This window comes from Phaseolus vulgaris, chromosome 4, assembly GCF_051622355.1.
Source record: "Phaseolus vulgaris cultivar YP4 chromosome 4, ASM5162235v1, whole genome shotgun sequence".
Classification (NCBI taxonomy): Eukaryota; Viridiplantae; Streptophyta; class Magnoliopsida; order Fabales; family Fabaceae; genus Phaseolus; species Phaseolus vulgaris.
In genome coordinates, this window is record NC_143501.1 from 13417225 (window position 1) to 13433661 (window position 16437).

The 16437-nt window shown below is 26.1% G+C and overlaps 1 protein-coding gene across 2 annotated transcripts; it reads left to right on the top strand.

Moving 5' to 3' along the window:
• Positions 1-2088: 2088 nt before the first annotated feature.
• Positions 2089-15907, top strand: LOC137837286 (cationic amino acid transporter 2, vacuolar). Of its 2 annotated transcripts, none has more exons than XM_068646247.2 (14): positions 2089-2710; positions 3122-3323; positions 4183-4267; positions 4490-4630; positions 4738-4856; positions 4959-5055; positions 6500-6672; positions 7803-7869; positions 11050-11208; positions 12042-12306; positions 12515-12620; positions 13291-13403; positions 14541-14616; positions 15451-15907. In XM_068646247.2, exons 1-14 carry the CDS (start codon positions 2554-2556, stop codon positions 15590-15592), a joined length of 1902 nt encoding a protein of 633 aa, XP_068502348.1. In that variant the 5' UTR covers positions 2089-2553; the 3' UTR covers positions 15593-15907. The 2 variants fall into 2 exon arrangements, with proteins under 2 accessions (XP_068502348.1, XP_068502347.1); XM_068646246.2 differs by having other exon boundaries at positions 2168-2710; positions 13288-13403.
• The last annotated feature ends 530 nt before the right edge of the window (positions 15908-16437 follow it).

A 16437-nucleotide genomic window follows, 5' to 3' on the forward strand; every position in this document is an offset into this window, starting at 1 on the left:
AGAGTACTAACTAGAGTATCTTCCAAAATCAACAACCAAGATTGCATTTTGGATTAATTGATGCATAAGATTAATCCACCATACTAGACTAGACATTGTTCAGGATTTGCTGAACATTGACACAAAGCATTGATTAAAGTGTCATCCCAAAAGCAACTAGTAGGATTGTATTTGGACTTATCAATGCACAAGATTCATCCACCTCATTGGATGATGCATTGTTTATCGTCACGACTACGCAAAGCGTTAATTAAAGTGTCATCCCAAAAGTAGCAACCAAGATTATATTTGGACTAATCAACGTATAAAACTCATCCATAACACTATTGTTCGTCGTTAGGATTTGTTGGACAATGACATAAAGCATTGATTAGAGTGGCACCCTAAAAGCAATATTGCACGAGACATTGTTCACTATCAAATTTTGTTGAAGATTGGATACAAAGCATTTATTAGAGTCTTACCCCCAAAATTAACATAAGGATTGGATCTGAATTAATCGATGCACAAGATTCATCCAGCACCATGGACAAGACATTATTCACCATCATGATTTGTTGAACATTGATGCAGAACATTGATCAAAATATCATCCCGAAATCAATGACCAGAATTACATCTATTATGATCGATGCATGTGATTCATCCACCACACTAGACTATTTTATAAACCCTCTAGTATAACTTAAACAAATTTTACCATTCACCAAAATATCATTAAAACTAGTATTAGTTAAAAAAAACTACTTTCCTAGTTCTTTCTCGGTTGCAAAGTTCTATTTAGTTCCACAAAATACTATTGTGGATTCAACATAACATTACTTTTTATTTTAATATTAACTTTCAAATATTAAATTAATCCTTAGTTTTAAGTATCATTGTATGAATTTACATATTTTAATTTAAAATATTTTTAATTCATGATAATAAAATGGTTAAATAATTTAATTCATCATAATATGTTAATAAAATATTTTACATTCATTATATTTTTGGATCGTCATTATATTTATAATATTTTTTAATTTAATTATTAAACACACGAAAGCAAAATATAAATTTTAAAACTCTACTTTATACTTTTATTCATTTTATACTTCCCATTGCATTTTCATTTAAAAATATATTTTTATTCAAATTTATTCAAAATAATAATAGTAGTATAATACAACTTTATATTTTTCTACTGTATTTCATTAGATTTTTATACAAACTGTTATAATAATAATAATAATTTTATTGTAAATTAAATTACGAAACCCAAATTGAAATTGTACTAAAATTTTTCTATAATTTATTTTTATTTATTTCCTTCCTCCAAACTAAATTAAAGTTAATTTCAACATTTTTTAATTATTTATTTTAATTTTAATTTTAATTTTAATTTTAATTTTTTACATTTTTTCCTTCTCCTCTCCTTTATTTTTCTTTTAAAAAAGGTTAAAAATATCTAACGGAAATTCAACTCAAAAGATTAAATCTGGATTATTTTTCAACGTGGGAACCTCTACATGTTAGGTACTCTCAGATTTCACAAAACCGAATTCTTAACATGAAGACCGAATGAATCTAATTATCTATACCTATATTCCATTATAATCGTTTTTTATATACAAATTTCTTTTCATTATATCCTTATTTAATATATTATAATTGAATATTTTGTCATTTTATATAAATTATTTAAAAAAATAAAATTATTTTTTAATTTAATATTAATATATAGTTTTCCTACAAATTAAATAAAATAACATTTATTTTTAATTACTCTTTTCACTCTAAAATCATTATTTTTTTATCTACCAAAACTATCAATGGAAGAAGAGAAAAAACTTGAAGAAATAGAAATACTCAAACCGAAGAAAAAAAAAGTTGTTTAATCAATTCATCATTTTTATTTTACATGTTATTTTTTGTTTTTTATTCTTTACTCATCCAAAATTATTTTTGTATGTATATTATATCATCGGGTAAGTTGAGAAAAAAAAATGAGATACATAAATAATGTTAAAAAAACTCTATTTTAGCATATTTTTTTATAGAAAAAAAGGAACATTGAGGGAAAGTATCTTGGTTTGTATCTCTTTTGTTTTCTATTTTTTAAATGTATTCTGCTTGCGTAGGTGAAAAATGCATAAATGGAAAAACATAAAAGCCATATAAAAAAAGGTCAAATTGTAATCTTAAAAAGGAAGATAACAGTTCGAACATGGTAGCAGAGCAACTGCGATGCTTGCAATTCTCAAACAAGCAATTAGACAAATCATCACACAACAATTTTGCGGAGAAAGAAAACTAAGAAACTTTCAACCTTAAAACAACTCATCCTTGTCGCACAATAAGGAAAAAAGGAGAATCCAATTGCTTCTTCTTCTTCTTCTTCTTTTTCTCTCTTTCTCTCACTCAACCAGCATAACCAAACTGTTTCTCTATTCTGACAAAATCCCGAATAAACTCATTACTCAATTGAAAAGAATCTTTTTTTCTGCTATACCAAACATCATTGTGTGGCTTGTTGAACCAAAATATAAGGTAAAGAAAAGAAAACTTGTGATGGGGATTTGGGCTGATTCAAAAGGGGGTGGTGGAAACGGAGGAAAGAATTCGTGGAGTTTTCTAACCAGGAGGAAAAGGGTGGATTCTGCAGTTGAGAGCAATTCTCACGGTCAACTTGCCAAGGAGTTAACCGTGCCAGATCTCATGGCAATTGGTAGTTCAACCTTTTCTTCTCTTCTCTTTCTTTCTGGTGTTTTATTTTACTTTCAATCACGTTTTTCATCTGGGTATGGATGTGACAAGGTTTTAAATTCACGATCTTTCATATTGTGAGAAATTGGTCCTTTTGGGGGTGCCAGATACCCAAAAACCTTAAAGATGCAGCTGAAATTAGTGTTTCCAACAGTTTTTTTGAAACTTGTAGTGTGGATCCGCTCTTGTCTTGGTTTCAAGTTTCAACAATTTGTTTTCACAATTCCACAAATTTTCTGGCTGAGTGCTTTTTTCACAGAAAAAGAGAGTATAAATGAACTGTTTTTTCTATATTTTACAATATGCTATTGTTATTTAATTTGTTCATAAACTTCTTTTGCAATATTTAAATTTCTGTGGTGGTTTGACTCAGGTGTTGGTGCAACAATTGGTGCTGGTGTTTATGTGCTGGTTGGAACTGTGGCTCGAGAACACTCTGGACCTGCTTTGCCACTCTCTTTTCTGGTGGCTGGATTTGCTGCTGCGCTTTCTGCTCTTTGCTATGCAGAGTTGGCTAGCCGTTGTCCTTCTGCTGGAAGTGCATATCACTACTCATATATATGTGTTGGAGAAGGGTATTCATTAGTTCTCCTCATTAGTGGCTTTCTCTTCCTTTTTATTTCCTTGGACCTTCTAACACACTGACTAACAACAATATTGAAGAATTCTCCGCACTCACTTGCAGAAAAGAAAATTAAGAAAAATAAATTAGATGAGCTTCTTCGTGAACTAAGTGAGAGTGTTTCTAGTTTATCTATCAATAATTTAATTTTAAATTATAAAAGAACTTATTTGTTTTTCTCCTAAAACTGTTTTTGAAAAAGCTTGTTCAAACATCTCCTAGACATAGTGAAGATTCAAAAGTGGCTTTAGTTCTGAATTATGATAATCAGTTATCTTATGATAATACTGTTTTTTCTTAGATACTCAAGAGGGTTTGGATACACTGAAATCTCAATCCTTTAATTTAAAGAGTAATAAATTTTAGTTATAAACAAGAAAGGGAATATAAGGATTTAGTGTTGGATATTTTCACTTGAGAGAATTTGAAAGGGGTAGGACAAGTTTTTATGTTCTGTTCTTTATATTTAACATGGAGTATTCTAGCTAGAGTTTTGATTCTCTAAACTCTTCTGACATATGTTCTTCAATACACTGGACTTGATAGTTTGAGTTCTCTTATCTGATCAAGTATAAAACATTACTTGATTACTGATTGAGGGTTTGGTATATTTTAATCGAGTGGTGATATGAGTGGTGATATGTAAAGAACCTTTCATCAAATCAAATTATAATTGAAAAGAGAAATAACTTTTTGAAATAGAATAATCTTAAAATTATATTGGTCAAATTGTGAATTGGTGTCCTCCATGTATAATTGTCAAAGACATTTTCATATTTTAATTGATGAAGAATGATTACTTTATTTTGCAGAGTTGCTTGGTTGATTGGTTGGGCCTTGATATTAGAATACACAATTGGTGGAGCTGCAGTTGCTCGTGGCATAACACCCAATTTGGTATGGTGTTGGTTCACCCTTTTTGTTCTTCTAAGAGGGTGTTAATTATACCATCTGTTTCACTTTTGTCCTTTCTTAAAAAACTATCTTACAACCTATTTTTGAGTGACTCAGTGCACATGAATAACATTTTTGTTCTGAGAGATTAGTTTGTTTTGTTTGTAATGGTGTATGAATCATGGGATGCAATTGTTGATACAAAGTGAGTATTTGAGTGATTAGGCTGCAATTATTGGAGGAGCTGAAAATTTGCCAAGCTTTCTATCATGGTACACAATTCCTGGGACTGATATTGTTCTTGACCCATGTTCAGCAATTATAATATTCATTATAACAGGACTCCTTTGTACTGGGATCAAAGAGGTATATTTCTATTATTTTTGTTCCATTCTACCTAAAACATATTTCTTTTCTTACTTACCAAAACTTTTATTTTTTAAATTGAATAAGTGAATGCTTGATGTATGCAGAGCACAGTGGTGCAAAGTGTAGTGACAACAGTGAACATATGTGCATTGATTTTTGTCATAATTGCTGGAGGTTACTTAGGGTTCAAATCTGGATGGGTTGGATATAAGCTTCCCACAGGGTATGCTATAAATAAATAGATCATTGTTTTTCAGTTCCTTTTTTCCTTTGGTGTTTTCCAGTTACTGAATGAGTGTTGGATAAATGGGTGTTGATTTCATAGGTACTTTCCCTTTGGGGTTGATGGAATGCTAGCTGGTTCTGCAACAGTATTCTTCGCATTTATAGGTTTCGATGCAGTTGCCAGCACCGCAGAAGAGGTATAATTTTGTTGTTAGTATTGTAAAACTCACAAAGTGTTTGATTTAAAATGACTTTAATGGGGTTGGAGAAGTAGGTTAGTTATGATTTTAATGGAGTTGGAAAACTGGGTTTTTTTAGTTTTATTTAAAAGATGGATAAATATAATTTTCGTCTACTTCACGTCAAATTAATTTTTGTTTTCCAAACATTATACCGTATTTATAGTAAAAAAAATTTAAAATGAATTACTACTAATTTTTTTTTACATAACAAATAAAAATATAAATTTTTAGTGTGAATTAGGATATTAAAATATTTTATGTTTATATCTGACATGAATATTATAATATTATAATATAATTTATATTTTTATTATTTAAATAAATATTAGTAAAAAATCATTTCAATAATTTGGTTTTTAAAATTTTTCAGAATGTTTAAAGTTTGAAATATGAAAAAAACCAATTTTAAATTGTAGTACATGAACTAACATCTCCTAAAAATAAAAAATTTTGAAAGTGGTTTTTAAGTCAAGTTTCTTTCCAGAAAAACACACATGAAAAAGTGGAAAGGTAAAATAAAAATTTCAATGAATTTATTTTACCATTTTTATTAAATAATTTAACATGGTAATAAATCATATATTTTAATAACACTAAAATGAGCATACTTGGAGGAGGTTAGGTATGTTTGTGTCAATATCATATTTGGAAATAATGAGTAAACTTGAATTAAGATATACCTTCTTATATTTTGTAAAATGTGTCTTATGATATTAGTGTGTCAACATCATCTACTTATGAAGTGTTTTATCACCCCATTTAGACTATGTCTACTTGAGATTGCATTTTTTTCTTGTTCAATACTTCTTAGTACACTTTCTCCTTAACAAATACTTGATCTAAGTAGTATTTTTCATTATTCTTTATTATTATTATTATTATTATGTCTAAAACTTATATCTCATTGTTCAATCTTTAGGCTTAGTAAATTTATACATTTTAAGTAATTTAATTAAATTACTAAAATATAATATTATTTGTTATTATTAAAATTTTAAATATTTTAAACAAAACTTTCAAAATTAGCTTGTTTTCAAATAATGTGAATTTTTTGTCTAGGTGTTAACTTCTTTAAATCAACATTCCATTCACACATGCTAAAATTCTTTCTTTTACCTATGTACAAATTATTTATTATTGAAAATAGTGATTAATATCTTCATAATCTTAAACAATATACATATATTTCCCTCCTAATATGATTTCCAAAGTAACACTTCTACTTGATTCAGAAGCTTACTCTCTTTTCACTTCTTACTTAAAGTTACTCTATACACATTATCTTGAAATCTTTTGAAAGGAACACAATACAAAACTTTGTATCTAAATGTTGAATGTTATGAATGCATAATTGTGATTTTATTATTACATGTTTAGTAATGTTTAATTTGATGAACAGGTGAAAAATCCTCAAAGAGATTTGCCACTGGGTATTGGTGCTTCTTTGTTACTGTGTTGTGGATTGTACATGTTGGTATCCGTTGTTATAGTGGGATTAGTGCCTTATTATGCTATAAGTGCTGACACCCCCATCTCATCAGCATTTGCAGACAATGGAATGCAATGGGCAGCGTAAGTGCTTCAACTCAACATAACTATATCATTTTCTTTTATGTTTTTCATCTAACAATTTTTTTTCCTAAAAACACTCTTATTTTTATGGATTAGATAGGCTTTCCTTTCTAACTGTAACATGAAATCAATATTTACATGTTTTCAATATTTGTAGGAAAGAAATTATCAGAATAGAATAGATTTTTACTAGTGTTTTTTTATTAAATAATAAACAAATTTTTAACATGAATTGTATTATAATATTATAATATCTATATTAACGATGGTCAATATAACAAAATTATTTGTCAAAATTATTTGTCATGTAAAACACTGATAATGACACTAACACTATAAGAAAGTCATGAAATAGAAACAAATTTTAGAAATAAAAAATAATTAGTTGTTATAGTTACTAAATTAGAAACTAACAAAATTTTTGGTTTCTAAATTAATTTCTATTATTATTAAATAGTTTCTAAATTTGTATCTAATTACCAACCAATGATTTAACTACCAATTATTTAGATTCTAAATTTGGTACCAAAAACATTGGTAGCTAATTAGTTATCAATTTAGAAACCATTTAAGAATAATAGAAGCTAATTTAGAAACCAAAAGTTTTTTTAGTTTCTAAAATGGTATCTAATTTAGTCACTAGACCAGCTAATTATTTTTTTCTCTAAAATTAGTTTTTATTTCAAGATATTTTTGTAATAATTTTCTTATTACAAATATTCAGGAAGTGTAAAATTTAAAATAGAGAAGAAAAATATATCCCTAACCTAATATCACATTCTTATTTTTATTTACCCATAACTACATTTACTATTTAAAGAAATTCACGTTAAAAGGGTGGGAAATGTCAAATGTATATGATATATTTTTGAAGGAAAATGAAGACAAAAAATATAGATGTAATGTGAAATGAAAGTGAGAAGTTGTTTAGCTTATTTCAAATAAAACAGAATTAGACAGTCTCATAAATGATAAATTGATGTAATTAAAACATTGTAGTAACTATTTTAAAATATAAAATTGCATCAATTTTTTATATAGTTATTTAATCTCCTTATTCATGATAAATTTAAATAATTTGAAAGGGCAATGATTTCTAATGTCACACTTTTGGAAATTGTGGTTTGCAGGTATGTTATAAACGCTGGTGCTTTCACTGCTTTATGTGCATCTTTATTGGGTGGGATATTACCTCAGGTAAATAAATTTAATTATACTTATATTTAATTTTTAAGTTCCTAAAAAAAATTTCACTTTAACATAGATATACAATATCCATCATCTTTATTAAATATTTTTTTAAAATTAAATTTTAACTTATTACTTTTTTTGTAAAATAGTGTCTTTCATATTCGACATCTTATTTTAAAAAAATTCAACCTCATTTTTTATTAAATGAAAAGGGGTTCGTATAATACAAGTTGTCCACAAAAATTAAAAGTATCGCAGTATAGCCAACAAACAAATCTTAAGCAGAGTGGTCCCACGTTTATTTGATTGGGAAAACTGAATATTTGCAAAATAAAAAGATTCTTTTCAAATATTTTATGATATAATTTGGAAAAATTCTGAAACATGAATGAGATATAATTTTAGTTTGTACAGTTTTTGTTTTTTTTTTTCTAAAATTGAAAATAATTGCATTTAATCTATAATATTATATGACATAAGATAATTATTATTCATGTATTAAATTATAGATCAATTCACTAGTTCAAATCACAGTCAATACTGTTTATAATACATAATAACTTTTTATTCTTTTAAAAAATTGAAATTAATAAAATAAATATTATTTATCTGTCCAATACAAATAATAATTAATTTAAAAATAAAAATAATTAATCTTATATTAATTAAATTAGATAATATTTTTTAAACTAAAAAATATTAATATTTTAAATAATTTTTATTATTATACAAATTTATAAAATAAATTCTAAAGTGATAACTAATATTAGTTATTAACATTTTAGCTATTAATTATTTTAAATTTTAAATTAATTTATAATTATTATTAATTAATTTAAAATATAAAATAACTAGTATCTAAAAATATGATACCTACCAATTTATAAATTATTTTATAAATTTTTATTAATAATAAAAATTATTTTATATATTAATAATCTTTAGAAATTATTTTAAAATTGACATTTTTTTAGTTTATAAAATAATATTTAACTTAATCAATTATTAGTTATTTTTAATTTTTAAATTAATTATTATTTAATAAACTTTTTGTATTAAAATTATTTTTTTTTAAGAAAAATAAAATCAGCAGTTACAAATTTCACTAGGGAAAAAATAAATAAATAAGATCGTACAAATTGAAATGAAAACTAAGAATAATTACATGTTTATACCTTTTAAAAAGTAATTTCAAAACATGTTAAAAAAAGTCTTATTTAATTATTAAAAGTAAGAGGTTGATGTTACACTTGAACAACATATGAAATTTGTTTTTTTTTTGTGGTTGTGCGAGTGTTAAGGAGTTTGGGTGTGGGTGGGAAGTTTCGTTGATACCTTCTTCACTTGGATCTCTTGCTTTTACTTCATCATCTTTTTTGTCTTCGTTATTATCATTATTATTATTTTGCCTACCCACACTCTTTACAAGATTCCAAATCTCTGAGTTAAATAAAAGAGTCAGTTCCAACGGATTTATCCAGGAGTTTGTTAGAACCTAACTAATTAATATTTTAGGATTCGGATTTAGCGTTTAGGGTTTTCAATCTGTTCTGGTTAATTATGTCTCACTTGCCAATCAGAGGTGGGTGGGGGTAGGTGGTCTCTTTATCTTTTTTTTTTCAAATTAAAAATTAAAATTAAAATAATTTAAAAAATAATATTTTATTTTATATTATTTAAGATGTGAATTTTAAATAATATTACAATTTAAATAATTAACTCTACAAGTCAAGTTAAATTCTAATAGGAAAATTTTAAAATAGGAAGATAATAATTATTTTAATTTATGTAATTAAATATATTAATTTTTTTAATAAATTACAAATTTAAAAATGTTTACATTGTATTTTTAGAACATATATTAAAATAGAAAAACCAAAATATATATTTTTAAAAAAAATTACTTATGTCAGTTTGTTGCCAAAATTTTCATGCACTTATCAATTGTGACTTCCATATTTTTTTTTTAGATTTTCAAAATTATCTTTCATAGATGAGAATCTAGAGTCCAAAAAATATATTATAAAAAATATTTGGAATATATTATTATGTTCTAAAAGTAAAATTTTGGAATATAATTTGAAAATCAAAATCCATTCTAAAAATCAATTTTAGAATGCAAAAAAATATGTTTCGAAAAAATAATTAATTTTTTAAAAAGTTCAGAAAATATTTTAAAAATATAAATCTAAATTTTATAATAATTAATTATTTTCTAAAATAGAAATTTATACACATTTGTGAGAGACAATAAGATTAGTACACAATTTAAAAGGAAGAATACTAAGAACACACTTTTAACACGCTCCACCGTTAATTAAAATTTGGCTAATTCAAATTTCTTCTTAATCAAAACGCTTGTGTTTAAGGTTTCAAAAAGTATTATGTTCCAATTTATGGTTAAAAAATATCAATAGAAAAGGTCATGTTAAAACATGATATTAACATTTATGTAATGTTCCGATTTCAAGGTTTTTTTTTCTATGCATTACATCATGATCAATTACCACATTTATATTATTTACTTTGGATTTTGAAGCTTATCACAGTTTTATTTATTAAAGACAAAGACACTTTGATTAAGATGAAATGTGTATTTAAATTATCCTTAATGATCTTAATTCTTTATATGCGTGAGACTATTGAATAATTATAAAAAAAATATGAAACAGAAACCAATTTTTAAAATAAAAAATAATTAGTTGTTATAATAATTAAATTAGAGACCATTTTTAAAAACTAAAAGAAAAATTTAGTTTGTAAATTAGTTTATATTATTGTTAAATGATTTCTAAATTGGTATCTAATTAGCTACCAAAGTTTTTGCTACCAAATTTAGAATCTAAATAATTGATAGTTAAAATTTTGGTAGGTAGATATCAACTTAGAAACTATTTAACAATAATATAAAGTAATTTAAAAACCAATTTTTTTTAGTTTTTAAAATAGTTTCTAATTTAGTCATTATAATAATTAATTATTTTTTATTTTTAAAATTGATTTTTATTTTATGATATTTTTAAAGGGAATACATGAAGAGAATGTAAATATCTAGCACTAGAAGAGCAAGAAGTTGTATGTTCAAATTAATTAGATCGTAGTCACATTTGTTCTTAGCTGCGACATAGATTTGCCTTTTGTTTTTGTGAGGGAAAATAATGAATGTGTTTTGTTAATGTCTCTCAGCCAAGAATATTGATGGCTATGGCTAGGGATGGGTTGCTGCCACCTTTTTTTTCTGACATAAACCAGCGTAGCCAGGTTCCTGTTAAGAGCACAATAGTTACTGGCCTTGTTGCTGCGCTTTTGGCATTTTCAATGGAAGTCTCTGAATTGGCTGGGATGGTAACTCTACTTTTCCAACATTTAGAATTCCCTTACTGTTTTTGTTTGGATTATAAACTTCAATGTTGTTCAAAATTAACTCCATTCAAAAGTTTGTGTGCTATATCATCATCATATCCAAATTCTAAACTCTAAGATGCCGATAGAGTTTCTTAGATTTGGGTCACTTGCATTTTGCAATAATGTTTAGAAACTCTTTAATTTTATTCTAATTTTATTTTATGTCTAACACATTTTGATTACGAACAAAGAAAATTTAGACATTTTTTTTTATTTTTCTTTCTTCAGAATTCCAAAATTTATTAAAGTCTTTTACCCATCTGGTATAAATTGCTTTACTGAATTCTTCGGTTTATCGTATCTTTTAATACTAAGAAGTGAATTTTAAATCTAATTTAATTTTATAAAACTAGGCTGTATGGTAAAATTTGTATCCACTTATATATTATGAATTATATACTATGAATTGGAAATGTTTGCTTTGGTTCAACTTAAGGTTTGGTCTTGGGTTACATCCAAGTCACATTCTCCGCATTTTTCCTTCTCTGATTGGTATCTTGATCCTTTGATATACATTGGGATGATCTTATGATGTACCTTTTTAGGTGTATGAATGAAAGTCTTAGATAATTTTTTTCCCAAATTTAGATAAGATGGGGAAGTTAAAGGTTGAGTTTCATGTATAAGGGTTTGATTATCTTTAAGGTAGTTCATATTTATTCATTTTTTTATTGTCGATAAAAAAAATGAATTATATACTTTGAATTGTAGTTGACATGTGAAATTTTCAAGAAATGATACATCTTAATGTATATTTACTTTGGGTCCTGTAGGTGAGTGTTGGTACACTTCTTGCATTTACTGTGGTGGCAATATCTGTGTTAATACTGAGATATATCCCACCAAATGAGATTCCATTGGCCCCTTCAATCCTGGAACCATTTGTTTCAGCATCAACACAGTATAGTTGGAACAGGTTGGAAGCAAATGAAGATTTAAAGGCACATGCTGGAACTTCTGAGACCAGGAAACCTCAAGTTCATAAAGAGGATGTATCAATTGATCCCCTTATTGCTAAAGATACTTTCATAGCCAAATGTGAGTAAACAAAATGATAACATATTTATGTCAAATCAATGCTCATAAAATGAAGTTTATATTGAAATATTCTTATTTTTAGTTGTTGTGATGAAATCTTAAAAAATTTGCACAAACAGATTGATATTGTAATTTTTTCTTTTGCCTTTCCTTTTGTCATCATTTGACATACATTTTTTGTCCTTGCTCCTATTTGTTTGTGATGCAGATGTAAATGAAGGTAATAGAAGAAAAGTTATTGGATGGGCAATAGCATTCACATGCTTGGGGGTGTTTATCCTCACATTTGCAGCTTCAAATAAAACTATAATCAGGTCAGTTTTCATGCACATGTACATTGATATCTAAGTAGGCTTTATTTGAATAGTCTTCTTTTGCAAACACTTTTAGCCCAACACAGAAAAAATAAAATAAATATTTTTTAAATTAAAATTAGTTTATAAATAAGTTAAAAAACAATCTTTTAAAAAAACTAATACAAGAGATGTTCTACGTTAGTTTAGGGTTTGGTGTCTAATTAGTAACAACACCAAATTTATAATCTAAATAATTGGTAGTTAAAACCTAGGTAGCTAATTAGATACCAATTTAGAAACTATTTAACATTAATAAAAACTAATTTAGAAACCAAAATTTGTTTTAATCTCCAAAATGATCTCTAATTTAATCACTATAACAACTAATTATTTTTTGTCTCTAAAATTGGTTTCTATTTCATTATTTTCTTGTAGTCTTAATTTATAAAGAAACTCATTTTTTATTTTTATTTTCCTAAGAATATTTATGTTGGAGTTTACCTAAACTCACTCATACTTTACCAATTGATTTGCAATGTTAATTAGTATACTGCATGAAGACTATTGTTTTGATTAAAGAGGGTTAAACTACATCAAATTTATGCACTTCACTAATGTTATTGATGCCATTAGGAATTATTGTATGTTATTAAGTTTTAATTAAGCATTTCATATTTTGCATTAGCAGTCCTATTCGTTTTTCACTATGTGGAATTGGTGGCACTCTTCTTCTGTCTGGTTTTGTCTTCCTAAATTGTATGGATCAAGATGATGCAAGACACAATTTTGGACATTCTGGAGGTATGCTTTACAATAAGCATCTTACCGTAATAAACTTATACGTCTTATCTTTTTATTTTTCTTTATCAATAAAAAATAATTAAATAAAAAAATACCTCGAAGTGTTCCAACTTATATACAAAATAGTAGAAATTTAAATAGTAAAAATTAACAAGTTAACCAACATAAACAAAAGAATAAACAAATAAACACATAAATATTTAAAAATGTAAAACATATAACCTGAAAAATTCCTTTCACAAGTTTTTCGAATTATCTAATTCTCTAATTTACCATTTACCAAATTTACCAAAACACTGAATCATAGCAGAAAATTTAAACCAAAATCAAACAAAAACACAGAAATTCGGGTGTGATATTCAAGAGATATTGAAAGTAAGAAGATGTGCTCTTGTAAGAAAGATACATTTTGAAATTAGGTTACCATAAAAAAGCAGTAAAAGGTTTTAGCACTTAAGAAAAAAAAAGTCAAACTCAAGATTTTTTTATTAGGTGAACCGGAAAATGAAAACACAAATTGTTAGGATTTAGATACAATCGAGAAAGTCAAGCCAAAAGATTTGTTATTAGGTGAGAGAACCTCTGCACTTTGGAATCATATCAAATAATTTATCTTACTCCATCCACTAAAAAAAAATTATTAAATAAAAATCAATTTTATAAATAAAAAATAATTAATTATTATAATAACTAAATTAGAGACTATTTTAGATACTTCAAGAAATTATTAGTCTCTAACATTGATAAATAATTTTTAAATTGGTATCTAATTAGTTAACTAAGGTTTTAACTACCAATTATTTAAATTCTAAATTTTGTAGCAAAAGCTTTGTTTGCTAATTAGATATCAATTTAGAAACTATTTATCAATAATAAAAACTAATTTAGAAATCAATAATTTTTTTAGTTTCTAAAATGATCTCCAATTTAGTTACTATAGCAATTAATTATTTTTTATATCTAAAATTAGTTTTTATTTATTAATTTTCTTGTAGAAAGTTTTACACTGAAGAAATCTTATTTAATGAATGTCTACTTTGAATTTAAATAAAAAAAGAAATGAATTTTTTTAACATTTTTATCTAGCTGGCTAACATGTTTTGTGATGATAACATATATAGTTTGATCCATTTTCAGGTTTCATTTGCCCATTTGTGCCTTTGCTGCCAATAGCTTGCATTCTTATCAATTCCTATCTACTTATTAATCTTGGGTAAGTATTTTATTTAATTATGTAAATACATTGAATTGTTTAAAATTTAATATTATTAAAATATAAGTTGCCCAAGCTTTATCATTCCAGTGTGACTTAGTTTATCCAACTTTCAACATAAACAATTGATGTGACCAAGGTAGAATGGACATTAACAATGGTTAAAAGTCCTATTTAACAAGTTCAAAGATGGAAATTTTGTTAGTAAAGAGTATACCTCACAGAACAATTTGACAATAATTTAGCTTTTCATTAATGAAAAAAAAACAATTCCAATTCCTTCAATATTTAAAGTTGACATTATCAATGTCACTTTTTCCAACTATGGTCTTTATTTACATTCCTATTTCAATTGGAGCAATATTATTTATTAATTTACTTAATTTGTTAAATGTTGGAGATCTCATATCGATTAGAGATGAAAATATTTTATTATATATAAGTGGGTGTAAATCTCACTCCACGAGCCGGTTTTATGGGATTGAGTTAGGCTTAGAGTTCACTTCGTAATATGGTATCAGAATCATTTAAAAAACTTTATCCTAATGAGTGTTTGTTGGGCCTATCGTGCCACCTGTTATCGGGCCGTTATCGGACCATCCATAATATGTTGTCCCACGCACGAGCAGCGTGAGGTGTGTGTTGAAGATCGTACATCGACTAGAGATGAGAATATTTCATTATATATAAGTGGATGCAAACCTCACCCCATAAAACGGTTTTATGGAATTGAGTTAGACTTAAAGTTCATTTCATAATATTAATGAAGATATATAAAATAGAATCAGAATTTTTCAGAGTTATATAATTATTTTGTGTGTATTATTCTTCCAGGGCTTCTACTTGGGCGCGTGTTTCTGTATGGCTGGCAATAGGAGTGGTTGTTTATGTATTTTATGGCCGAAGCCATAGCACTCTGAAAGAAGCAGTTTATGTGCAAGCAACTCAATTGGTTGATGATACCTATCATACTTAGTCTCCATCACCTTCAAATGGATCTTGCATGCAACTATAACACTGCCTATTTACTAGGTCATTCACTCACTGGATATATGCCACCACAGGGATGTGTACATATTGTAAGAAAGAAAAAAAATGAGGAGTTACAATGCTTGAAATTGAAAGGTAAATTATGATCATACATATAACATTAAATTATTAAAATTTTATCTTGTTTTAATGTAGAAAGAAGTTATCTTTTTTAAAATATATAGTTGTAAAGCTTGTATATAAATGTGACTTTTGTGTTGATGGCTCCAATTGAAGCCCAAGTATTTTTCCTTTTGTTTTATCTTGATTGGAATGGCCAAGATGAGTCACATCACAAGTCATATGGGTGTGTTATAGTTAAAAGCCTTCATAATTACTGATTATTTAATTTTTATAATGGTACAAATTTATCTTCTGTTCCTATACAGGTATATAGTTTGCTTTTATCCTTATATATATCCTTTTAATTTTTTGGTGTCTATGTCTAAACTTATAGGATAGAAAGAGATTAAAAAAGTTGTATAGATTCTTATTTAGAGAGACTAAAAGCTAAGATCTATTTAATTATAAAGATAAAATTAGTAATTTAATTTTGAATATATATAAATATAATGGGAAATTTGATATTACATTTGCTTTCAATTGCAAAATGAGTTATTGTCTTTGACTTATAATTAACATTTGTATTTAGAAGTTTATTGTAAAAAAATACCATATGAAAATTAATAGAAGTATTTATGAGACAAAGGAATACTTTAAAAAATTTAACTTTTTCAAATTTCTTTAAGAAACTTGGACTACAATCCTTCTTCCAAATTTTAATTTCTTCGA

Bases quoted from the DNA above. Each gene is read 5' to 3' on its own strand.
- LOC137837286 (XM_068646246.2), top strand. From the start codon at position 2,554: ATGGGGATTTGGGCTGATTCAAAAGGGGGTGGTGGAAACGGAGGAAAG. The intron at 4,268-4,489 runs GTATGGTGTTGG...TTGAGTGATTAG, and splicing joins GTGGCATAACACCCAATTTG to GCTGCAATTATTGGAGGAGC. The intron at 11,209-12,041 runs GTAACTCTACTT...TGGGTCCTGTAG, and splicing joins TCTCTGAATTGGCTGGGATG to GTGAGTGTTGGTACACTTCT.